Source organism: Oratosquilla oratoria, chromosome 5 (genome assembly GCF_046742065.1).
Source record: "Oratosquilla oratoria isolate Oo_2021 chromosome 5, ASM4674206v1, whole genome shotgun sequence".
NCBI lineage: Eukaryota > Metazoa > Arthropoda > Malacostraca > Stomatopoda > Squillidae > Oratosquilla > Oratosquilla oratoria.
The window spans coordinates 24,007,278-24,032,277 of NC_134781.1; the positions used below are offsets into that span (position 1 = coordinate 24,007,278).

A 25,000-nucleotide genomic window follows, 5' to 3' on the forward strand; every position below is an offset into this window, starting at 1 on the left:
ATGGATACCTTATGTATACAAATACACAAATATACACAGATACATCACTGTCACCCTGTTAATCCTATTTACTAAACGAGACTTAGAATTTACTCCGCTTTATCTATCCACGACCACTCTCTTCTTCCTTTACTCCCTAATTTATTTGTTGCTTCATTGGCATGAAAGCTGGATTCCAATGACCTTCAAAGGCCTGGAATAGAAACCATTAAAGAAAAAAATATATATATAAAAAGTAAAAAAAAAAATATATATATATATATATATATATATATATGTATATGTATATATAAATTGTAATTAGTAGTGTAGTACAATCGCGTTCAAAGTCCGTCCTGGCCTTGGGGAACGCCGCAGGGTTTAGTGAGAGGCATCAATTGCAAAATCACGTTTTCACAACAAAACACAAATTTCATCAACTCGATTTGAGAGACAAAGGTTGCAACTGTTGATCAACCCCCACCCCTCTCTACTCCGGAAGTCGCTTAGCTTAGGCCGAAGTCGTCACCTTTGCCCTACGTGCTTGGATGTTCAGGATGAGTGTTGGGTTCGAACGCGGGTCCGCGTCGTGAGAGGTGCACCGAAACCAACCAACTACTCGGCACATCAATGGTGTGGTGTGGTTAATAGATTTCATTTTGGTAAACGCTTAGAGGATCTATTATGGGAATGAAGGTGAAGGGGGAAGGGGGAAGGGGGAAGGGGGAAGGGGGAGTGGAAGGGGAGAGGGGGAGAGGGAGAAAGGGAAGGTAAATGGAGGGGAAAGGAGAGGGGAGGGGAGGAAAGGGAAAGAAAGAGGGAAAGGGGGAGGAGGAGAGGAAAGGGAGATGGGAGGGGAGGAAGGCGAAAGAGAGAGGGGGAGGAAGGGGAGAAGGAGAGGGGGAGGAGGAGGAAGGGGAAAGAGAGGGGGAGGGGGGAGAATGGGGAAAGAGAGAGGGGGAGGGGGAGGAAGGGGAAAAGATGGGGAGGGAGAGGAAGAGGAGAGGGAGAGAGAGGGGGGAAGAGGGAGAGGGGGAGGAGGAGGGGAAAGAGAGAGGGAGGGGAGGAAGGGGAAAAAGAGAGGGTGAGGGAGAGGAAGGGGCGAGGTGGGGGAGAGGGGAATGATGGAGGGTAATTTAGATCGCTTTCAGCTGAATGAAATCGCATGACATCCTCAGCATTATCGAAGCATTTTGCCACCATATTGAATTTTTTTTTTTTATTAATTATCATGATCTATTATCATTATTATCATTCGATGCATTAACAAATAGGTGAAACGATGAGACAGCACACATCCCAAGTCACCCTTCCTATCTCTGCGAATCCCTGGCAAGCTTCCAGGATGACCTCCAGTACATCCCGACAGTTTCCAGGCAGATGCGATTAATACGGTCATATCCACCACGGACACCCTTTAGAAGTCCTTTCTCAGAAGTGATCCTGTGAGCAGGATCATCATCAGCACGCCACGCAAGACATCACAGAACATTCTTTATTTATTTATTTTATTTTATTTTCATTTTTTATTTTTTCGGGGTGAATGGGGGGTGGGAATGTATGATCTATTTCATAAAGCAAACATGATCAAATTATTTTCCTGAAGACTAATTAGCTTTCTGGTTTTAAAAGTGCGATCAGCTCACGAGCAAAGGGCAAATGAATTCTCCCTTTTTGATTAAATGGTTCTTCTCTAGAGGAAAAGAAAGAATTAGTGCTTTGTACACAGTGATACCAGCGTATGAATTTTTCATTATTTCGCTGATAATATAATTGTAATCTTTTCTATATAGTGATATATAACTCGTTTACTTTTCATAGAGTTAGTAATATATATATATATATATGTGTGTGTGTGTGTGTGTGTGTGTGTGTGTGTGTGTGTGTGTGTGTGTGTGTGTGTGTGTATGTATGTATAACGCGGGAAGTGGTTGCTTGCTTCTATGTACAGTCAACAACAAACGTACCGTCGCTCAATTAAATGTTGTCACATTTTTCAAATTGTTTCGTTCATGAAGTCAACATTGAGGGAATGAACGTCGAAGGGAATCTCTTTCCTATCACCCGTTCACAAAGATTATCACTCTCTTCGTTCACCATTCCCCAAACCCCGAAGGGCTGGCACTGGATCCCCGGGCATTGCCAAAGGGCTCACTCTATGTACATTCACTATTTTAGCCATTTCCTTACATATGGAGAGATGGCAACCGGTGACTGATCATCTACTATCAACCAGTAACACAGAAACACACTCGAACGCAACATATCCGTGTTGGCCTGAAGACCATTGGCGGCTAACGTGGGGCCGCGGGTGACCAGGTCAGAAAGACTTGTGGCAAAAGCAGATTGTCAGAAACAACAATCCGTTAATATATTTTATCTCTTTGGTACTGAAAAATATTGATACAGCGATATATACTGTATTTGTACAAGTGTATCCAAGGACATAGATTAGTACCTGATATTGTAACTGTACTCCACATGAACACGTTTATCTAAGGTCATGAATGACCTTTCAATCCACACCTCGAGGAGTAATTTTTTCTCGCCTTTTTTATATATATATTTGCATTAAATGTTTACCTCATATGATAATGCTTCCTAAATTACGTGGTTTGGTCTACATTACACTATCCAGTATGACACACTTTATATATTTCATTCTGGAAGGAGCCAAGTGATTCTAATCACCCAAGGAATGGGCCCCTGGGTTAGAAGCTTCTTGCAAATTTGAATGATACAATTGATGCAAGACGATCCTATTTAGCTCAGACGAACTTAAACGAGTTTATCACTAGTCTTGGAGTGATGCGTTCAGTTTCGGTCTTTCTTCGTGATTGCAAAGACCCTGGTTCGATCCCCCCTAAGAGCCACCGATGACTCCCACTTGCCCTGGGTGTTTGAACGTGTATAACAAGCAGAGAAATGTGCTGAAGGGGGGACCACTTTACATATTTTGTTCTGGCTGGCGTTCAGAGAATTAATCCGAAAGGAATTAGAACCAAGGCGAATGAGTTAGAGTTAGAGCTAGACAGGAATCGGAAATTGACAGGAGTTAGAATAAGTCAGGAATTGAAACTAAATGAAAGTAATGAGAATTAGACAGAAGGAATGAGACCTAGACCGAAGTAGTTAGAACTAGACAGTAGTTAAAGATAGACTGGAGTTAGAATAAGACAGGAGTTAAGACTAAATAGAAGTAATGAGAATTAGACATGGAATGAGACCTAGACCGAAGTAGTTAGAACTAGACAGGTGTAGTTAGAGATAGACAGGAGTTAGAATAAGACAGGAATTGAGACCAAACAGAAGTAATGAGAATGAGACAGAAGGAATGAGACCTATACCGAAGTAGTTAGAACTAGACAATAGTTAGAAATAGACAGGAGTTAGAAGTAGACAGGAGTTAGAAGTAGACAGGAGTTAGAGTAACACAGGAATTGAGACCAAACAAAAGTAATGAGAATGAGATAGAAGGAATGAGACCTTTACCGAAGTAGTTAGAACAAGACAGTAGTTAAAGGTAGACAGGAGTTAGAAGTAGGCATGAGTTAGATATAGACAAGAACCAGAATTAGACAAAATGTGTTAGAGCTATACATAAGTTAAAACTAGACAGGAGTTAGAACTGCTCTATTACCAAAGTGACTGGGTCAAACCTTTCTTCACAAAGGCTGACCTTGATTTCTGGTTGCCTTTCTGTGACCTTATCCAGCAGACGAAAAGCTCCTTCACCCAGGAGCTTATTGTCTAGTAAAATTCGACGACCGACTCTTCAACGTCTTTATTATGGTGGTCTTCGGGATCTTCAATTCACTTGAGGGAAACTTCTCGCGCTTCAAGGGTGGGGTGAGTTGGGGTTGAGGATGATGGAGGTTGAGAGTGAGTGGGGGTTGAGGGTGAGGTTGTGTGAGGGAGAGTAATGGGATTGAAGCAGCGTAAAATTTTGGAAAACGGGATATTGTAAGAAAAGAAAGCCATTATTTGAAAGCGTTTCTCTTCTTCAAAAAAATAACGGTCATTTTTTTTTCTTCAAAATAACGGTCTTTTCACTCGTAACGGTCTTTTCTCCAGTACCTGTTTTTCGGACCCTAAGATACATAAATATGTATTTTTCCTGATTGCCTATTCAATAATACTTTTTAATCTCGTCCTTGGGACAGTAATATCCATTCGCTTGTATTTTCGTTGAAATGGGATTTTTTCACCATATCTTGTAAGAGGCTTATAGTATGAATAACCGGATTGGTTGTAGTAAAAACAAACAAATAAAAATCAAACAAATAAAGGCAAATAAAAATAAAATACAAATGAATAAAGGAGTGCGTGGTGCCTCCTTGTAGTCAAGTTTAATTTACTGGTATCTATGTCTTATCATTTTGTCTATCTTATCAAGCATCCTTATCGTCGTCGCAAGATATAGACCATGATTACAACCCATTTAGTATAATTAAAAGGTTATCAAAATATATATACAACCACAGGAAGCTATAGACCAGTAATATAAACTATAGATTACCTCCACAAGATATATAATACTACAAGGTTTAGTCCACTTGAAGTACTAGTACTACAAGCTGCAGACTACTCGTATAAGTTGCGTCCCAACACTACAAGGTATAAATACGACTACAACGCGATATATAGAACCTACAGCTATGCCCCACAGATTCCCACTACAACTGAAGAGCTTTATGACACCGGAAAACGAGCACAAGAAAAACAAGAAAAAAAGCAAAAGAGAATACCGAATTCCGACTCCCGGGTAAAGAAAATGATGAAGGAAAAAGAAAAATCTATGGCAGAAGAAGACACCAGTTGGGTCGGGGGCTGGAAAAGGAGAACTGCGACGAATAATGAAAAAAAAAAAAAAGGAGAATATTAATTGAATTGCTTTGGGCAAAAAACCGTGGGTGGGGTGGGGGAAAGGAGAAACAAAGAATCGTTCAGAGAAATTACGTTCAGCAGTTTTACGTTCAGGAGGCTGGGAAGGGGCTGGATGACGTCAACCTTTCGGTCGGTTACGTACTCAAAAAAGACCCCTCAACCTATCGCCACCCTCCTCCTCCTCTTCTTCCTTTTCCTCCTCCTCTTCTTCTTCCCCAACTGGTCGGTGATTAGTTTGTTTTGGTTTTAATCATGTGAACAAAGATGGACAAACAACGGGCTCAACCATGACACTTCGGCTGTCACTGAGGGAAGACGGGAGGGGAGGGAGGGGAAGAGGAGGAGGAGTAAGACGAAGAAGATAAGGAGGAAGAGGAGGAGGAAGAGGAGGGGGAAGAGGGGCGGAGGGGGATGAAAGTGGAAGAGGAGAAAGCTAAAGAGGAGGTAGAGGGTAAGGAGGAAGATGTGGAGAAGGAAGATAATCAGAACGCCATAGAGGAGGTAGATGTGGATGAAGAGAAAGAATTCTGGACGGCTGGGAACAGTACAAGAAGAATTAGTAGTAGTAGTAGTAGTAGTAGTAGTAGTAGTAGTAGTAGTAGTAGTAGTAGTAGTAGTAGTAGTAGTAGTAGCAGTAGTAAAAGTAGTAGTAGTAGTAGTAGTAGTAGTAGTAGTAGCAGTAGTAGTAGTAGAAGCGGTAGTAGTAGCGGTAGTAGTAGTAGTAGTAGTAGTAGTAGTAGTAGTAGTAGTAGTAGTAGTAGTAGAAGTAGTAGTAGTAGTAGTAGTCGAAGTAATAAAAAGTAGATGAGGCGGCGGAATTGTAGTAACACGAGTAATAGTAATAGAAGTAACAATAATTGTGGTACTAAGAGGAGTAGGAGGATAGAGGGAAGGAGAAAAATGAGTGACAGGATAAGGAGTAGAAAGAGGAAGAGGAGGAGGACGTTGAGGAGAAAGGAGGAAGCAAAGGAGGAGGAGGAGGAGGAGGAGGAGGAGGAGGAGGAGAAGGAGGAAGAGCAGTAGGAAGAGGAGGAGAAGGAGGAAGAGGAGAAGAAGAGGAGGAGGAGAAGGAGGAATAGGAGGAGGAAGAGGAGGAAGAAGAGGAGGAGGAGGAGGCGGAGAAGGAGGAGGCGGAGAAGGAGGAGGCGGAGGAGGAAGCGAGCAGGAGGAGGAGGAGGTGAGAAGGAGGAAGAGGAGGAGGAAGAGGAGGAGGAAGAGGAGGAGGAGGAGGAGGAGGAGGAGGAGGAGGAGGAGGAGGAGGCTCCTATTTTGTCCTTCTGGCATGGGGAGGCTCGGTGCCACCTGACCCTAAGGAGGCGGCCTGGCAGCTGTAAATACACATGTTTACGCAAAAACACGTCTATGTCACATAATCATACGCGCACACATGCACAAACACGCGCACGCACGCGCGCGCGCGCATGCATACACACACATACATATTCACACAAGTATGCACACAAACGCATATACATACACGAGCGTACGCGTGCACAACCACACACACACACACACACACACACACACACACACGCGCGCGCGCGCGCGTGCGAGAGCATATGTTGATGAGAATTGAGAGAGAGATGAAGGAGAGAGAGAGAGAGAGAGAGAGAGAGAGAGAGAGAGAGAGAGAGAGAGAGAGAGAGAGAGAGAGAGAGAGAGAGAGAGAGAGAGAGAGAGAGAGAGAGAGAGAGAGCGAGAGAGAGGGATGGTGAGAGAGAGAGAGAGAGAGAGAGAGAGAGAGAGAGAGAGAGAGAGAGAGTTTGAGAGAGAGTGAGAGAGAGAGAGAGAGAGAGAGAGAGAGAGAGAGAGAGAGAGAGAGAGAGAGAGAGAGAGAGAGAGAGAGAGGGAGAGAGAGGGAGAGAGAGAGAGAGGAAACGTTCGCTATTTGTGAGTTCGGGTGTTCGTCTACACGTTCTGCTTGATTCGCCAACGTTCAGTTTTCATCGTCAATATTGGTGCAACTCACTACCTCCTCCTCCTTCTCCTCCTCCTCCTCCTTTTCCTTCCCCAATTCCTTCTCCTCTGCCTCCTCCTCCTTCTCTTTCTCCACCTCCTCCGCCTCCTCCTTTTCCTCTTCCTCCGCTGCCTCCTCCTCTTCTTCCTCCTCCTCCTCTTCCTCCAACTTCTCCTTCTCCTCCGCCTTCTCCTCGTCCTGCTCCTCCGCCTCCTTCTCCTTTTCCTCCTCCGCCTCCTCTTTCTCCTCCTCCTCCTCCTTCTCCTTCTTCTCCTCCTCCTCCTCTTCCTCCTCCTCTTCTTCTTCCATCTCCTCCTCTTCTTCTTCCATCTCCTCCTCCTCTTCCTCCATCTCCTCCTCCTCCTCCTCCACCACCTCCTCCTACTTCTCCTCTTCCTCCTACTCCTCAACAACCTCTTTCTCCTCCTCCTCTTCTCCTCCTCCGACTGCATTTTTCCCTCCTAGGTTCCACACCAACCACGTCTACTGATCAATTATTTGTTATCATTTGCGATAACTAGCAGCTAATCTAGCTGTTTTATTAGCGGGGCACTTTAAAACACAGAGCAGGATGGTACTGCCGCGTGGGTGCCTTGCTGTTACGAAACAAGTAAACAAGTTGTTTATTTGAGTACCGATAAGCTCCAAGGCTACTCCCCCCTCACTCCACCTCCACTCCCTCCAAACTCCTTCCCATCTCCTCCTCCTCCTCCTCCTCCTCCTCCTCTCCCCTTTCCCACTTCCTTCGACTTTTGACTTCCATTTCTAGGTTTATTAAGGAACAATATACATGAATCTCATTCTTCGTATATCATCAGCAGCCATTGTTATAGCGTACTATAACACACTAACCCCGTGAGAGGGGGAGGGGGAGAGGGGGAAGGGGGAGAGGAGGAAGGGGAGAGGGGGAAGGAAGAGAGGGGGAAGGGGGAGAGGGGGAAGGGGGAGAGGGGAAGAGGGGGAATGGGAAGAGGGGGAAGGGGAGAGGGGAAAGGGGGAGAGGCGGAATGGGAGAGGGGGAAGGGGGAGAGGGGAGGGGCAGGTTAACCTGTAAATACCAATAATCGCTCCCAGATATATTTCTGGAATAAATTGTAGAATTCTCCCCCCCTCCCCCCCCACACACACTCACACACGCGCGCGTGGGATCGAGATTGTACAATTGAGGGTTGATGGAGTGGACATTCTATAGTTGATCATGGCTCGTCAAACAAAACCTAACCTAACCTAACCTAACCTAATCTATGTTATTTGGTGTGATTCTACAGTTGATTAGTGTGGGAGGTGGGGTGATGGTACAATTAAGTGTAGTTGAGGTGAAAATTCTACTCTTGATGAGAGTGAAGGAGTATTCTACGATTGATCATAAATTTGGATACCCCCAAATTATTGTATTTAACATAGGAACCACCCCCCGAAAGTCGCTCAACATTACTTTACTACGGATCCCTTGGTCTGAATGAAACAGTTTGACATTAAACAAAATAAAATATATAAAGGATTCTAACTTCACAAAAGGTGTTGGATTGAAACTTTGGACTCTGTAAATTTCAGCTACCCCAACTCCAGAAACGAGACTGTAAATGTAGATAGCCCCAACAGTGATGATCATTTAGTTAAGGTTAGTTCAGGTTAGGTTAGGTTAGATTTGGTTTGGTTAGTTTAGGTTAAATTAGATTTTGTTAAGATCAGCCATCCTAAATATTAGCTCGTAAGGTAAACCGTTCTCAGGTTGCGGGTGTTTACAACGTTCGAATCTTTTACGGGAAACGATTAAGAGGACCTCTTCTCCTTCCTCCTCCTCCTCCTTCAGGTGCGCCGTCTGCGGGAAGCAGCTCCTGCCAGGAGACGAGTTCGCCCTCCGGGAGGACGGCCTCTTCTGCAGACACGACTACGACGCCCTCGAGAAGAAGGCCAACGCCGAGAACAACAACACGACCAACATCAACAATAATGACGTCACCAAAGGTGAGGCGGTGCCAAAGGCATGCCCAATGTGGACCAAGATTGCTATCGTTAATATCATCATTATTATTATTAAATATCATTGTATTATTATTATTATTATTATTATTATTAATTATCATTATCATCATTATCATTATTATTATCATCTTTTTCATTATCATTAATAATTAATCATTATTATTATTATTGTTATCATCATTATTATTATTATCGTTATAATTAATTATTATTATTATTATTATTATTATTATTATTATCATTATTATTATTACTAGTAGTAGTAGTAGTAGTAGTAGTAGTAGTATTACATTGTCATTATTATTATTGCTATCATCATTACCATTATTAATCATATAATTTATTTCATCTTATTACTCATTTATTCATTAGTGTATCTATTATCATTACAATATTTTTTGTGAGGTGGGAAGACTGAGATCTGGCTAGGAGAGGAGTTGCGAGAATAGCGAGGACTTGATCAGAGGAAAAAATTGTGTTTGACACCATGACCACGTCACGTGATTTGACGGCCAAGTCGACGACATCACGTCACGTCGTTTGTTGTCACAAGAACACACGTCATATCGTTCTGTGTGTCACAACATACGTCAGGTCGCTTCTGCTTCCTAATAAGAATTATAGATGAAGTATATATTTTACAAAAGCATAATTTATTTCATTGGAGAAATAAATTGATCAATGATCACTCTCACTACATTCTTGCGTTAATCAAATATTATATATTCACTGCTGATAAAGACCATATTCACTTGAACAATAATACGATAAATTCAATCTAGTATGGTTCCAGACGCAAAATAGATTATAAATCTTTAACTTGATTGCTATACAATACAAAAGTTATACAATACAGTTAATACAATGAATGCTGAACAGGCACCAAATATATAAACACAAAAACAAAGCAATCAAGAGTCAACACTTCATCTAAACGGTAATTGAACTAAATCTTAAATTTTCCAAACTATACTTCACGCAAAAGAGTTTTTTGGATTATGTCACGTGACTAACCAAATCCCGTTTTCTATTGTTTTTCAGGAAGTTCGGAATGCGGCAAACCCATCCGGCGGGAGAGACGGGAGGGGAAGTCCACCCGAGTAAGGACAGTCCTTACCGAGAAACAATTACACACACTAAGGTAAGGACCCCTGACAGCTAAGGTCACCACTTAGTCTAAATTACATGTAAATTTGACCCTTAACCCCTTCCCTACCAGACAGTCCCTTTTCTTTTTACCCTGACTACCGTCAGGCGATTTTATTCGTCTGTGTGGCACTCCATAGGTAAGGCAGGGCTTAAGCTAATACCCTTTTGCCTAAGCTTAAACTGAGACGCAGGCGACGCAGGCGACACGGGCGACGCAGGCGACGCAGCACAGAGCAAAGGCAGACTTCCTGTTGCTGAACTGAAGTACAGTTTGAACTTCTCTCTTTTCACTTGAAATGCTGAGGTGTAGTTCATCTAGCAGCATTTCAAGCGAGAGAGAGAGAGAGAAAAGTTCAAACTGTACTTCAATTCACCAACAGGAAGTCTGCCTTTGCTCTGTGCTGCGTCGCCTGTGTCGCCTGTGTCACCTGCGTCGCCTGTGTTGCCTACGTCTCAGTTTGCGCATAGGGTATGGGAGGGATTAACCTGATGCCCTTTAGCCCCTTCCGTGCCGGGTGGCACTTTCCCCCTTTTATCATGCCTGCCAAGCGATTTTATTCATCTCTGTAGCACTCCATCAATGCCATAGGGTATTAGATGTGATGTTGTCTAGACGGATTTCGCTACATAGAGAAGTTGACAACTTCGTTACATTTTCTTTTTAGGTTTCTCCTTCTTCCTCTCTCTTCTTACTCTCTTATCTGCTCTTTTTCCATTTTCTTTCTCATTCTCCATTTTACCATTTTTTAAACGATTCCCTTCCTCTCTCTCTCTACCTCCCTCTCCTCCTCCACCTCCTTCATCTTTCTCTTCCACCTCCTCAGTCCCCTCTCTCCCCATTTCTTCCTCCATCTCCACCTCCTCCTCCTCCGCTTGATCCTTCTCCACCTCCTCTCTCTTCCTCCTCCTCCTCCTCTGCTTGCTCCTCCACCTCCTCTCTCTTCCTCTACCTCCTCCTCCTCCACTTGCTCCTTCTCCACCTCCTCTCTCTTCCTCCACCTTCTCCTTCTCTTCCTCCTTCTCCACCTCCTCTCTCTTCCTCCACTACCTCCTCAAGCTCTTCACCAACCTCTTCCCCCTATCATGAAACCTCCTTCTTCATCTCCACCTTGTACTCCAACAGAACCTGCTACGCGGCCAACTGCCGCCCAGACGCGCTAATGAAGGAGCAGCTGGTGGAGATGACGGGCCTGTCCCCGCGCGTCATCCGGGTCTGGTTCCAGAACAAGAGGTGCAAGGACAAAAAGAGAGCGATACTCATGAAGCAACTTCAGGAGGAAAAGGTACGTCTCTTAACGAATTCACGAACTCAAACTGCTCCATTGCCTCCCCCACTCCTCCTCCTCCTCTTCCTCCTCCTCCTCATCTTTTACCTCCTCTTCCTCCTCCTCTTCCTCATCCTCTCACCACATCTGTTCAACCCTTTAGATGAATCAAAATCGTTTGTCTCATAACAACTACCTGAGTATTGACTCCCTTCGAAGTCAGACTTGGTGGTCCATTACAGGACCGCTCTATCTCTCGGGTAACAATACGGCCTTTGTACTTTACCAAGGTGGCTTAAGCCAATTTGGTAAGGTTGCATGTATGCACAGTGAAACACAAAACTACCTCTCTAGGTTTGTCTAAAAACAGATGAAACATGACGAAACATTATGAGAATCGGCAAGAGACTAACCGTGCTTTTTTCGTCCGAATCCCACAATGTTTCGTCATGTTTCATCTATTTTCGGACAAACATGGGAAGACGTTTTCGTCTTTCCCCGTGTATGTGACGCTTTTGAATGTCTAATTAATGTGGGCGTGAGTGAAGTATGAAATAGATGCAATCAGCTCAACCGCACTGAAATACGCTCATGGTCTACTGGACCTCTGATACCTATCATGGCTGGGAAATCAGGGAAGTACCAAACACTCACCGGGGGTGGAGCTTTGGCCTCCTGCGTAGGAGCTATTGACGCTAGCCACTGACCCAAGCAGGTTTTTGGGTCCCTTGTGATGCTTTTCTCATAATAATGATCTCGGGGGCTGAAACTTCAGGCTATGACGTCCCCCTTCAGCTGAATGAAACGAATCGCACATCTTGGGTTGGATGAATGAGCGATACTTTTTCTTTCTATTTAATTTTATTTTATTTATTTTATTATTTATTTTAATATTTATTTTATTTTATTTATTGTATTATTTATTTTGTTATTTATTCTATCGTTTATTTGATTACATATTTTATTATTTATTTTATTATTTATTTATCTATTTATTTGTTTGTTTTTATTTTCTATTTTTTGAAAGGCGAGGAAAGGAGTGAGTGGGTTGGTCACTTTTAGAATTCCCGATGGACACTTGGACGTCTGTGTTCGGTTCTCAGGGGTTAGGACAAATTAATTTTTATTTATATTGTTACCTCTCTCTCTCTCTCTCTCTCTCTCTCTCTCTCTATCTTCTCTCTCTGTACATGGCAGGACCAATAACAGATCCGAATGTGTTTTTTTCTTCTTCTCGAATTCGGATACGGAGCGCCGGAGCGCAGGCGTCCAATTTCAAGTTTTATCCGAAAAACGCAACGAAAGCTAGGCCATGAACTTTTTTTTTTTTTTTTTTTTTTTTTATGATTACGTGGGAGGTCGCTGCTGTCGGTGGCTCTTTCCAATCGCGAACGAAAAATCTCTAGTGGATTAACGAGAAATTCAACTTTTCTGATTGACTTCATTATGAACCGGAGGAGTTGATTGGTCAGATTGGGTGTGGAGGAAGGGGGGAGAGGGGGAGAGGGAGCCAAGAGGGGGTTACCCGCACCATTTACTGGTGGTTATACAAATAATAAGATCAATGAGATAAAATGAAAACCATATTAAGAGTAGATGAAAACAAACTTAAAAACGAGAGCAGTGTGTGTGTGTGTGTGTGTGTGTGTGTGTGTGTGTGTGTGTGTGTTTTACTATGGTTTCATCATGGTCTTGGATCATGTGTTGGGCTCGTGATCGACAGTTATTTCTCTCCCGGAATAAGAGCTCAGCTCATATATGACCAATCTATGAGTAATGCTGTGACCTTTCACACCCGCAACTCCCCGCTCACGAGAGTTGGAGTAACAACACGCAGCGCAGCGATACTGAAATTATTTCAGCCCTGGGCGGGATTCGAACCGGGACCGCCGTAGTGGCAGCCGGGAGCTCTAACCATTGCGCCACGAGGTGTGTGTGTGTGTGTGTGTGTGTGTGTGTGTGTGTGTGTGTGTGTGTGTGTGTGTGTGTGTGTGTGTGTGTGTGTGTGTGTGTGTGTGTGTGTGTGTGTGTGATGGCAGTGTTGTCAACGTGCGTGGTCACATGTTGGCACGGTCTTGACCTGGGATTGACACCGAACGCTGAATCCCGTCGAGGTCTGTTATTGTCAACTCGTTAATGACACAGCCGAGACAACAATGACAACAATTGTCATGCGACCACGGTGGCAATTGTCCTCCTCGGCTGATGATGGTCCTTGACGTCACTTTTACGTCATCGCTATTCGGTCATCAGTCATCACTACCACCACCATTGTTATCATCATCATCATCGTCATCAATCAATCATGATCATCACTAGACACGCCATTATCTTAATAGATATTAAATTTTTCTTCACGATTATTATCAGTCACCATAAAAAAATCTCACCATCGTCACCATTAGATCCATAATACCTTTATCAGTACGAGAATTTTCATCATCATCGTCATCATCATCACTATAAGCATCATCATCACCATTGCTATCATCACCATCACTAGCACACCCAATATGCTCCACCAGCATTACTATTACCTAAAGTAGCTACAAACTAGCACCAACAATACTCCTTGATCAATTTATTTGCACAACCATCACTAACATTACCACCACCACCATCACTACCACCACTACCACCACCACCTTCACTACAACCACCACCACCACCTTCACTACAACCACCACCACCACCACCACCACCACCACCACCAAAATCACTACCACCTTGACAGAATTGTTTGTTTGTTTTTATCTTATCTGCCAATACTCCCAACTGTCTTCCTCTTCCTCCTCCTTCTCCTCCTCCACCTCCTCCTTCTTTTCCCCTCCACACTCTTCTTCTTGCTCTCTCTCACTCTTTTTCCTTCCCTCTCTTTTTATATCATTGTCATGTTTCCTCTCTTCTTCTCTACTTCCTCTTCGTCATCTTCTCTCGTTTTCTTCTCTTGCTCCTCCTCTTCCACCTCCTCTTCCTTTTCCCTTTCCCTCTCCCTTCCTCATCCTCTTCCTCCTCTTCCATCTACCCCATCTCCTTTCTCTCTCTTCCTTATGTCTTTATTTCGTTTTCTCTCTCTCTTCCTTATGCCTATTCCCTTTTCTCCCCTTCTCTCTCGTCTCTCTCCCCTTCCCCTCTCTTCCTCCTTCTGCTCCTCCCCCCCATGCTCTCTCTTCATCCCACCACCTCCTCTTTTTCCTCTCTCCCCTTCCCCTCTTCGCACTCCCCTCTCCCTTTTCTCTTCCCTACCTCTCCCGTCCTCCCTCCCCTTCTTTCTCTTCATCCTACTTCTTCCCCCATTCCCCTCCCCCTCCCCGCTCTTCCTCCCCCTTCCCCCCTCCCCGCTCTTCCTCCTCCCTTCCCCCTTCCCCCTTCCCCTCCTCCCTCCTCCTCCTCCCTCCCCCTTCTTTCTCTTCATCCTACTTCATCCCCTATTCCCCTTCCCCTTCCCGCTCTTCCTCCCCCTTCCCCCTCCCCGCTCTTCCTCCTCCTCCTCCTCCTCCTCCCTCCTCCTCCTCCTCCTCCCTTGTTGCATGATGTTGCGCACAAAAGACTCACCTGTTGATACGGCCATTGTCCTTCTTCGGATCGACTCGTCTCGTCCTATTGGCTCCTTTCTAATCCCTCCTCCTCCTCCTCCTCCTCCTCCTTCTTCTTCTCCTCCTCCTCCTCCCCTTCCGCTCCCTCACCACCTCTGTATTTGCGTTCGCCCTATCCTTCACCCTTTCCTCCTCCTCCTCCTCCTCCTCCTCCCCTTCCGCTCCCTCACCTTCTCTGTATTTGCGTTCACCCCATCCTTCACCCTTTCCTCCTCTTCCTCCTCCTCTTCCTTCTCCTCTTCGTTCTATTCCTTTCTCTTCAACTACTCTTCCTCCTCCTCCTCCTCCTCCTTCGTGCTCCTTCACCTCCTGCCACTCCTCTTCCTCTTCCTCCTATTCTCTCTCCGTCATCTCTTCTCCCTCCTGCTTCACTCCTCTCCCTCCTCCCTTCCTCCCCACCTCGTCCTCCCTCACGGTCACCATCAATCAATCGCCTTCATTCTTCGTTGGTCCTCTTCTCCATCACTTCCCCACCCTCCTCCTCTTTTTCCTCCTCCCCTCCTCTTCCTCCTCCCTCCTCTCCCCTCCCTCCTCCCCCTCCCTCTTCCTCCTCCCCTCCTCACTTATCCTCCTCTCTCCCTCTTCTCCCCTTCCTTCTCCCTCTCCCTCCCTCCCTCATCCCCCACTCCCTCTTCCTCCTCCCTCTCCCCCCTCCCTCCTCCTCACCCTCCTCCTCATCCTTTCTTTGCGTGCACGGAGGTGATGGAGGGGACGGGTGAGGCGGTGAGGTGTCATTTCTTGATGTAATTAAGATAATGCATGACGTCTTCCTGGGCGCCAACCCGGGGGGCATTGTTGGCAAACGGCGTTGGCAGTGATGGTGGCACAGGTGATGGTTGGTCGTCGTCGTGGTGTTGGCACGGGGGGGGGGGGGGCAGACTAGTCCCGGTAGTTGTCCGGTTAGTATTACTGGTCGTGGTTTTGTTGGCAGTATGTTGGCAACAGCGTTGCTAGAGACTGTGAGGGTAACATAGGTGATGTTGGTAGAGGTGGTGGTAGACACAGTAATGATGGTGGCAGTTTCATAACCCTAGGAGGTCTGTTGGCAGCCTGAGGAGGAAGAAAAGGAAGAGATAGAAGAGAGGGAGGATGAGATAGAGGAGGAGGAGGAGGAGAAGGAGAAGGAGAAAGAAGAGAAGGAGAAAAAAGAGAAGGAAAAAGAAGAGGACAAGGAGGAGGAGGAGGAGAAGGAGAAGGAGAAAGAAGAGGAGAAAAAGGAGGAGGAGAAAGAAGAGAAGGAGAAAGAAGAGGAGATGGAGGAGGAGGAGAAGGAGAAAGAAGAGGAGAAGAAGAAAGACGAGGAGAAGGAGGAAGAGGAGGAGGAGGAGGAGAAGGAGAAGGAGAAAGAAGAGGAGGAGAAAGAAGAGGAGGAGGAGAAGGAGAAAGAAGAGGAGGAAGAGGAGGAGAAGGAGAAAGAAGAGGAGGAGAAAGAAGTGAAGGAGGAAGACAAAGAGGAGTCGGAGGAACAATAAGTAAATTATAAAAAAAAAGTTGGATGAAGTTGCAAGAGGGAACAGGCGAAACAAGATGTATTGGAGGGACTGGGGGGAGGGGGGAGGTAGAGAGAGGGGGAGAGGGGGGAAGAGGCGAGGGGGGAGGGGGGAGGGCGAGTGGAGGGGGGTTGCCCACTAAGTATATCTTGTTGGGGCAGCAGTGTTTACTCTTCGACTGTGTTTTGCTTCCCAATGGAATGCGATTGGACTCTGGGTCGTGGTGGCGGCTTTGGTGGTGGTGGTGGCTGTGCGGGTGGCTGTGGTGGTGGCTGGGGGCGGCGATGTCCTTGGGTATGGTTGGGGTCTTCTGGTCTACAACTTGGGCAGTCACAATTTTGTATTGAAAAAATGTGTTGAAATGACAAACAAATGATGGTAGATGCATACAGTGATCTTAATTGTGTATGTATGTATGTATGTATGTATGTATGTACGTACTTATGTATGCATATATGCATATACAGTATGTATGCTTGTATGTACCTATGTATACATATATGCATATATGTATGCTTGTATATGCTTATGTATGCATATATGTATATATGTATGCTTGTATGTACTTATGTATGCATATATGCATATATGTATGATTGTATATACAGTATATATGCATGTATTGCATGTATTGCATGTATTGCATGTATTGCATGTATTGCATGTATTGCATGTATTGCTTGTGTGTATATATGCATATACATACATATATATTATATATATATATATATATATATATATATATATATATAGAGAGAGAGAGAGAGAGAGAGAGAGAGAGAAATAGCTAATCTAGGTTCCAGTAATCCAATTCTGTTAATAAAATAAATCCATTCACTCTTATAAAAAAATATCAGAAATTCACATCACATGTTGAACAAATTGCACTGTACTTGAAATCACAGGGAGGGAACTTTTGTCCGCGATGACGCGTCGTGCCTTGCGAGCATTTGATAATAAGTAGTTGGCATGTCAAGACTGGCGGGCTGCGACGACAGCTGCCATATCAGGTGATCCGTCCGCGCGCTAATTGGGGCAAACGATTAGGTGCTCTGAATGTCCAAAGACCAAGGCTCACACTTGTTGAAATGGATATGTATATGTATGTATATTATATATATGTATGTATATATATATATATATATATATATATATATATATATATATATATATATGTGTGTGTGTGTGTGTGTGTGTGTGTGTGTGTGTGTGTGTGTGTGTGTGTGTGTGTGGTGTATATATATATATATATATATATATATATATATATATATATATAGTGTATATATATAGTTTAGCGAGTGTTTAAGTGTGTGTGTGTGTACGTGTCCGTGTGTGTACGTATGTGTGTGTATATGTGCGTGTGTGTGTGTGTGTGTGTGTGTGTGTGTGTGTGTGTGTGTGTGTGTGTGTGTGTGTGTGTGTGTGTGTGCGCGCGCATTTCAAGACAACAGCGAAAAAAAGAAAGACCAAACATTTTCATCCTGAAGATGTCTTAATAGATGCAAACAATCAGTTTTCTGTTATTTAATTTTCCACTGGTTTCTGGATATACATAAGCAGTCACGTGTTCGGTGTGATTAATGTTGCATTTATGTATAATTGTTGGTGTGTGTGTGTGTGTGTGTGTGTGTGTGTGTGTGTGTGTGTGTGTGTGTGTGTGTGTGTGTGCGCTCGCTCGCGTGTGCGCGTATGTGCACATTCTTGTGTTTATGTGTTGTATGTGGACATATAACCTGCGAGTACATAAAAACCTAACCCCGTCCTTTCCGGGTGGCACTTTATCTTTCAACCCGTCTGCCGCCAAGCGATTTTATCAACTTCCGTGACACCGCCTCGGTCATGAAGGGGTTTAGATCAATCTCAATCAACCCCTTCCGTCCCGGGTGGTACTTTCACTTATAACCCGTCTGGCATCGGGGGAATTCATTCATACCCGTGGCACCCTGACCCACCCCCTCGGTCGTGATGGGGTGAAAGACATCTTTAGACCAGGAAGTGGCCGTCTCCTTAACTAAGAGCAAAACCTTTATTGCCTTTGCTTCCCTCCTTAGTTGTTTCTCTCCCCTCCTCTCCTCTCCTCTCGCTCTTTGTCCTCCTCTTTTTCCACTTCCCTTTCTCTTTGTTCTGAGCCTTCTCTTTTCTCCTCTCCTCTCCTCTCCCTCTTTGTTCTTCTCTTTTCCCTCTTCCCTTTCTTTTTGTTCTGAACCTTCCCTTTTCTTCTCTTCCCTCCTCTCCCTCTTTGTCCTCCTCTTTTTCCTTTTCCCTTTCTCTTTGTTCTGAACCTTCTCTTTCATCTCCTTCTCCTCTCCCTCTTTGTCCTCTTGTTTTTCCTTTTCCATTTCACTTTGTTCTGAGCCTTCTCTTCCATCTCCTTCCTCTCCCTCTTTGTCTTCCTCTTTTTCCTCTTCCCTTTCTTTTTGTTCTGAACCTTCTCTTTTCTCCTCTCCTCTCTCTCTTTGTCCTCCTCTTTTCCTCTTCCCTTTCTTTTTGTCCTGAGCCTTCTCTTCTCTCCTCTCCTCTCCCTCTTTGTCCTCCTCTTTTTTCTCTTCCTTTTCTCTTTGTTTTGACCCTTTTCATTTGTATCTTCACTTTCCTCATCCTCTTTAGTTGTTCCTCTTCTCTCCTTTCCCTCTTCCTCTTTGTCCTCCTCTTTTTCCTCTTCCCTTTCTCTTTGTTCTGAGCCTTCTCTTCCATCTTCTCCCTCTCCTCTTCCTCTTTAGTTGTTACTCTTCTCCTCTCCTCTCCTTTCCCTCCCTACTTGTCCTCCTCTTTTTCCTTTTCCCTCTCTCTTTATTTCAAACCTCCTCCTTCTTCTCCCTCTCCTCTTTAGTTGTTTCCCTGCTCCTCTCCTTTCCCTCTCTCTTTGTCCTCCTCTTTTTCCTTTTCCCTCTCTTTCTTCTCCTCCCCCTCGTCTTCCTCCTCAAACACTTCCTGTTCCTCTTCTTCCTTCTCGTCCTCCTCATCTTCCTGTTCTTTCTCCTCCTCTTCCAACTTGCCCTCCACCACCACTACCACCACCACCACCAACACCATTACACCTTCACCATCACCTACCACCACCACCTCTACCTCCAACACCACCACCACCTCTACCTCCACTACCACCCCCACCACCACCACCACCACCAACACCACCACCAACACCACCACCATCACCACCACCACCACCACCAACACCTTAACTCCAACCTCCACTACCACCACAACCTCCACCTCCACTAGCATCTCCCCTCCTCTCCCGGTCTTCTCCGGTAACTAGTTTTCCTCCATTTTTTCCACCTGGTTGTTATTCACTTTAAATCTTTACTCTGCACTCTCTCTCTCTCTCTCTCTCTCTCTCTCTCTCTCCCTCTGTCTTCTATTATTTTACTGTATTAACATCCTTATCTTATTTCTCTTGTTTTTAATCTATATCTCCATCTTTAATTTTTATAATATATATATATATATATATATATATATATATATATATATACATAAACACCTACAGTTTTTTCCTCTAGCTCTCTTTCTCTCCTTAATTCCTTGCCTCCTCCCCCTCCTCCTCCGTCCTGTACCTCCCATTCCCATTCCCATTTCACATTCCTCCTTCAACTCCTTTTCGTTCGTATTTTCTTTCTCAATCTCGTATTCCTCCCGTTCTCCACGACCTTCCTTCTACTCTATTCCATCCTTCTTCATCTCCTCTTCATATATCAACTCATAAGCTTTATTTAATCAATACTTTAGGCATGGGGAGGGCTTTAACAAACGCCCCCACGGACCAGAGGCACGCAGCGTTGTCTTTAATGACGGGAGACTAAATTCTGTTATCCTCATTAGTCTCTCATCTTCCTATTCACGGGTTCGAGTCCCGCACTCCTAATAGAGGAAAAGTGGCGGCTTCGGCCGCAGCTACTCAGCGCCTCCTGGCGTAGGCTTCTCAGGACCTCGGTGAGGCGGCGCGGTATTGTTTCAAGGGGATAGAAACGCTGGGTTTTGGTAACGAAATACAATACAATCCTCCTCTCCTAACCTACAACACCTCCTCCTCCTCCTCCTGCTCCTCCTCCTCTTCTTCCTCAGACTGCATCACTATCACCTCCTCCTCCTCCTCCTCCTCCTCTTCCTCCTCAGGCTGCATCACTACCACCTCCTCCTCCTTCTCCTCCTTCTCCTCCACCTCCTCCTCCTCAGGCTGCATCACTACCATCTCCTCTTCCTCCTCCTCCTCTTCCTTCTCCTCCTCCTCCTTTTTCGTCTCCACTTCTTCTCCTCCTCCTCCTCCTCAGGCTACATCACTATCACCACCTCCTCCTCCTCCTCTTCCTTCCTCGCCTCCTCCTCCTTCTCCTCCTCCTCAGGCTACATCATTACCAACTCCTCCTCCTCCTCCTCCTCTTCCTTCCTCGCCTCCTTCCTCCTCCTCCTCCTCCTTCCTCGCCTCCTTCCTCCTCCTCCTTCTTCTCCTCGCAGCTGCACGGTTAGTTTGGAGTCGTCGGAGTGTGTTGGCTTGTGGGATGCGGAGTTTAGGCTTTCAGTACCTTCTCCTCCCTATCCTCCTCCACCTCCTCCTCCACCTCCTCCTTCTCCTCCTCATTCCCCTCCTCCTCCTCCTCATTCCCCTCCGCCCTTCTCATCTCTTTTTCACATTTTTTGCTATTTTTCAATTTCTCTCCTTATATTTCTTCACCTCCGATTCTCTTCCTTTCTCCTTTCTAAGTTCTCTTTCGTATTTTCTCTTTACTACTTCTCTTGTCTTACTTTTGTATTCTCTTCTCTTTAAAAAAACAAAATTATTTCTTATCCAACTCTTCACATTTATTCAAAACCTTCTTCATTCCTATTTTTGTCTCTTACTTCTAGCCCCATTTTTCTTCTTTATTTTCTCTATTTTCTTCTTTCTCTTGCGTCTCGGCATTTCTCCTTGTCTCTACTCCCGAGTCTTGTCCTCTATCTGTCGTCATGCGATTTTATTCAGCCGTGGGTGGGAGGGAGCCCACCAGTGACACAAACAAGTTAAACTTAATCTCGATTAACTGCATCGGACGATTTACTTACGCGAGTCCGGACTCGTTAACTTGAGATGGATCTTTCTCCCTCTCCTCCCTCCAGTTCTCCATCACTCTTAATTCTTCCTCGCCTACCTCACTCCTCTTCCTCCTCCTCCTCCTCTTTCCTCTTCTCCTCCTCCTCCTCCTCTTCCTCTTTTTCTCCCTCTCCTCCCTCCATCTCCTTCCAATTCTCCATCACTCTTAATTCTTCCTCGCCTATCTCACTCCTCTTCCTCCTCCTCCTCCTCCTCTTCCTCCTTCTCTCCCTCTCCTCCCTCCATCTCCTTCCAGTTCTCCATCACTCTTAATTCTTCCTCGCGTACCTCACTCCTCTTCCTCCTCCTCCTCCTCTTTCCTCTCCTCCTCCTCCTCTTCCTCCTTCTCTCCCTCTCCTCCCTCCATCTCCTTCCAATTCTCCATCACTCTTAATTATTCCTCTCCTACCTCACTCCTCTTCCTCCTCCTCCTCCTCTTTCCTCTTCTCCTCCTCTTCCTCCTTCTCTCCCTCTCCTCCCTCCATCTCCTTCCAATTCTCCATCACTCTTAATTATTCCTCTCCTACCTCACTCCTCTTCCTCCTCCTCCTCCTCCTCTTTCCTCTCCTACCTCACTCCTCTTCCTCCTCCTCCTCATCTTTCCTCTCCTCCTCATCCTCCTCCTCCTCCTCTTCCTCCTTCTCTCCCTCTCCTCTCTCCATCTCCTTTCAATTCTCCATCACTCTTAATTCTTCCTCGCCTACCTCACTCCTCTTCCTCCTCCTCCTCTTTCCTCTCCTCTCCTACTCTTCCTCCTTTCGTCTCTTTCATTCCCTCTCTTTCTCATTCCTTTTTCTTTATTTTCATGTCTTCATATATTTCTTCTTCTTCCTCCTCCACTCCTCTTTCCTTTCCGTTCCTCCTCCTCTTCCTCCTTTCGTCTCTTTCATTCCCTCTCTTTCTCATTCCTTTTCTTTATTTTCATGTCTTCACATATTTCTTCTTCCTCCTCTCTTCTATATTATTTCTCATCTTTCTCTCTGTCTCATCCCTTTCCTTTTTACCTTTTATCCCCTACATTCTTTCCCTCCACATCCTTCTCTTCCCTTTTTTCCAATTCCTTCCTAATTATTTTCGTCAACTCCTTCCTCCTCCTTACCTTGTCTTCTTTTCTCCCCATCTCCTCCTCTTCCTCCTCCTCACACCCTCTTCATAGTCTCTTCTTTCATTTTTTCTTTCCTTCCTTCCATCCTTCATTCCTAACTTCCTCCTTCCCTTCCACATTCCTCCAGATTAGACTTTGGCATTTCAAAGAAACATTTCATTTTTTATTTTATTTACTATTTTCTCCGGATCATCCTTATTCCCTCGCTCGTCCACGTTCTCGACTCGAGGACCACCCCCTCCCTCCCTCCCTCCCTCTCCTGAGCGATGTCTAAGGTCCTTACTATAAGGCTTCCCTCCCCCATCCCTCCCTCCCTCCCTCTCCTCCTTCTCTCCCTCCCTCCCTCCCTCACTCACTCTTCTCCTTCTCTCCCTCCCTCCCTCCCACAATCTTTACCTCCAGTGCTCCTACTCTCGACAGGTGGTAATAGACATGGAACTGCCTAGTGTAGGCCTTATGGTCTCTTGCAGTCGCCTTCATTCTTATGTTCTTACTCCCTCCGTTTCCTTCCTCTCTTTTCTCTTCCCTGCCTATCCCCTCCCCTTCTCTTCCCCTCTCTTTACTCTTCCTCTCTTTTCTCTTTACTTTTGACATCTATCTCTCTTTTCCCTCTCTTGCCTCCTCTCCTCTTCCCCATCCCCTCCATCGCGGTTGTTGGCCTTAATGTTGTTGTTATTGTTGATGGCGTTACTGTTGTTGATGTCGTTACCATTGTTCCTTCTTTTATGGTTATTGATGTTGTTATTGTTATAGTTTTTGCTGTTGTCATTGCTGTGATTATTTTGTTGTTGTTACTGTGACCTGACTGAGGTCATCCTGATGGTTGTGGACCAGGTTCGGATACATCTGGTCCAAGTTGTTCCATCTAACTGAGGGGTCCAGGAACAGAGGGGCATCCCCGCCACTTTTACTGGTTTCGAGTTAAGCACGGACACACACATACACGCACACACACACACACACACACACACACACACACACACACACACACACACACACACATATATATATATATATATATATATATATATATATATATACGTATAAAGACGTCCATGTGTACACCTAAGGGTGCTGTTAATTTTTGTAAACGTGTATATGTTACAGTAAGAACACGTACCTAGGGATTACGCGTAATCCCTGAATGTTTCAGTGAATGCGCGTAATCTCCGTTTCACTAACCTAACCTAACCTAAACTAACCTAACCTAACCTAACCCTAGGTACGTGTTCTTACTGTAACATATATAGGATTGGTGTACACTAGTGTGTGTGTGTGTGTGTGTGTGTGTGTGTGTGTGTGTGTGTGTGTGTGTGTGTGTGTGTGTGTGTGTGTGTGTGTGTGTGTGTGTGTGTGTGTGTGTGTACGTTTTAAGTAAAGACATACGAACATTTGCGTCCAGAGCGCACGCGCAAAACCATGCACGCATTTGTGGGGTCACCGCTTTGCGAGAGTGCGCGCGCATATTGACGTCTCTCTCTCTCTCTCTCCCTCTCTCTCTTTCTCCCTCTCCCTCTCCATCTCTCTCCCTCTCTGTCTCTCTCTCTCTCACTCTCTCCGTCTCTCTCTCTCTCTCTCTTTGTCTCCCTCTCTCCCTCTCTCTCTCCCTCTCTGTCTCTCTCTCTCTCTCTCTCTCTCTATCTCTTTCTCTCTCTCTCTCCCTCTTTCCCTCTCTGTCTCTCTCTCTCCCTCTCTGTCTGTCTCTCTCTTTCCCTCTCTCTGTCTCTCTCTTTCCTTCTCTCTCTCCCTCTCTGTCTCTCTCTCTCTTTCTATCTCTCTCTCTCTTCTTCTTCTTCTCTCTCTCTCTCTCTCTCTCTCTCTCTCTCTCTCTCTCTCTCTCTCTCTCTCTTTACATATAGCTGGGTGGGCGGTGTGTTCAACCGACGGAAGAAGTGCTCAGCGCGTAAAATCAGATGTTCAAAGATAAACAAACACAGAAACCTGTGAACAGACTTACGAACAAACAAATCTGTGAATATACACACACGCACACACCTTCACGCGAGAATATGTGTATGCAAATACAGATGAATATACATGCATATATGTGTACATGCATGAGTGCTAAGCATCCCTTCATTTCCATGTGGATGAGTGAACACTTAATGAATACATACATGAAAGTCCACACACACATACACACATACACACACAAACATGTACACATGTGCGGCACATACGTGTACGTGGGTGCCGACACACACACACACACACGCACGCACGCACACACACACACACACACACACACACGCAAGACACCCTTGGTGGATGAGTAGGTGGGTGGGTGGGTGGGGTGTGGGGGAGTAGGTATTTAATGGGCGGTTCCCTGGCTGGAGTCATTAGGCCACGGGTCAATATTTGGCGGGAAGGTGAGGCGGGCAGCTCGTTTGATGGTGCGCGCAACGACGGGGACCGACGAACGGGCAGGCGGGCGCGAGCGGCGGTGGCGGCGGCGGTGGTGGTCGGCTGATTAAAAAACGATCAGTTTATGCAGGCGGATGGTGAAGAGAGGGAT

General features: G+C 45.3%; 1 protein-coding gene across 2 annotated transcripts in view; it reads left to right on the forward strand.

Annotated features, from left to right (window-relative positions):
* The window catches only part of tup (LIM1_Isl and LIM2_Isl domain-containing protein tup), a 127,756-nt gene that overhangs the window by 66,961 nt on the left and 35,795 nt on the right, over nt 1-25,000 (forward strand). For both annotated transcript variants that reach the window (XM_076185061.1, XM_076185062.1), the window contains exons 4-6: nt 8,637-8,791; nt 9,851-9,950; nt 11,082-11,241. In XM_076185061.1, the coding sequence (XP_076041176.1) occupies nt 8,637-8,791; nt 9,851-9,950; nt 11,082-11,241 (415 nt within the window). The remainder of the gene's footprint in view (nt 1-8,636; nt 8,792-9,850; nt 9,951-11,081; nt 11,242-25,000) is intronic.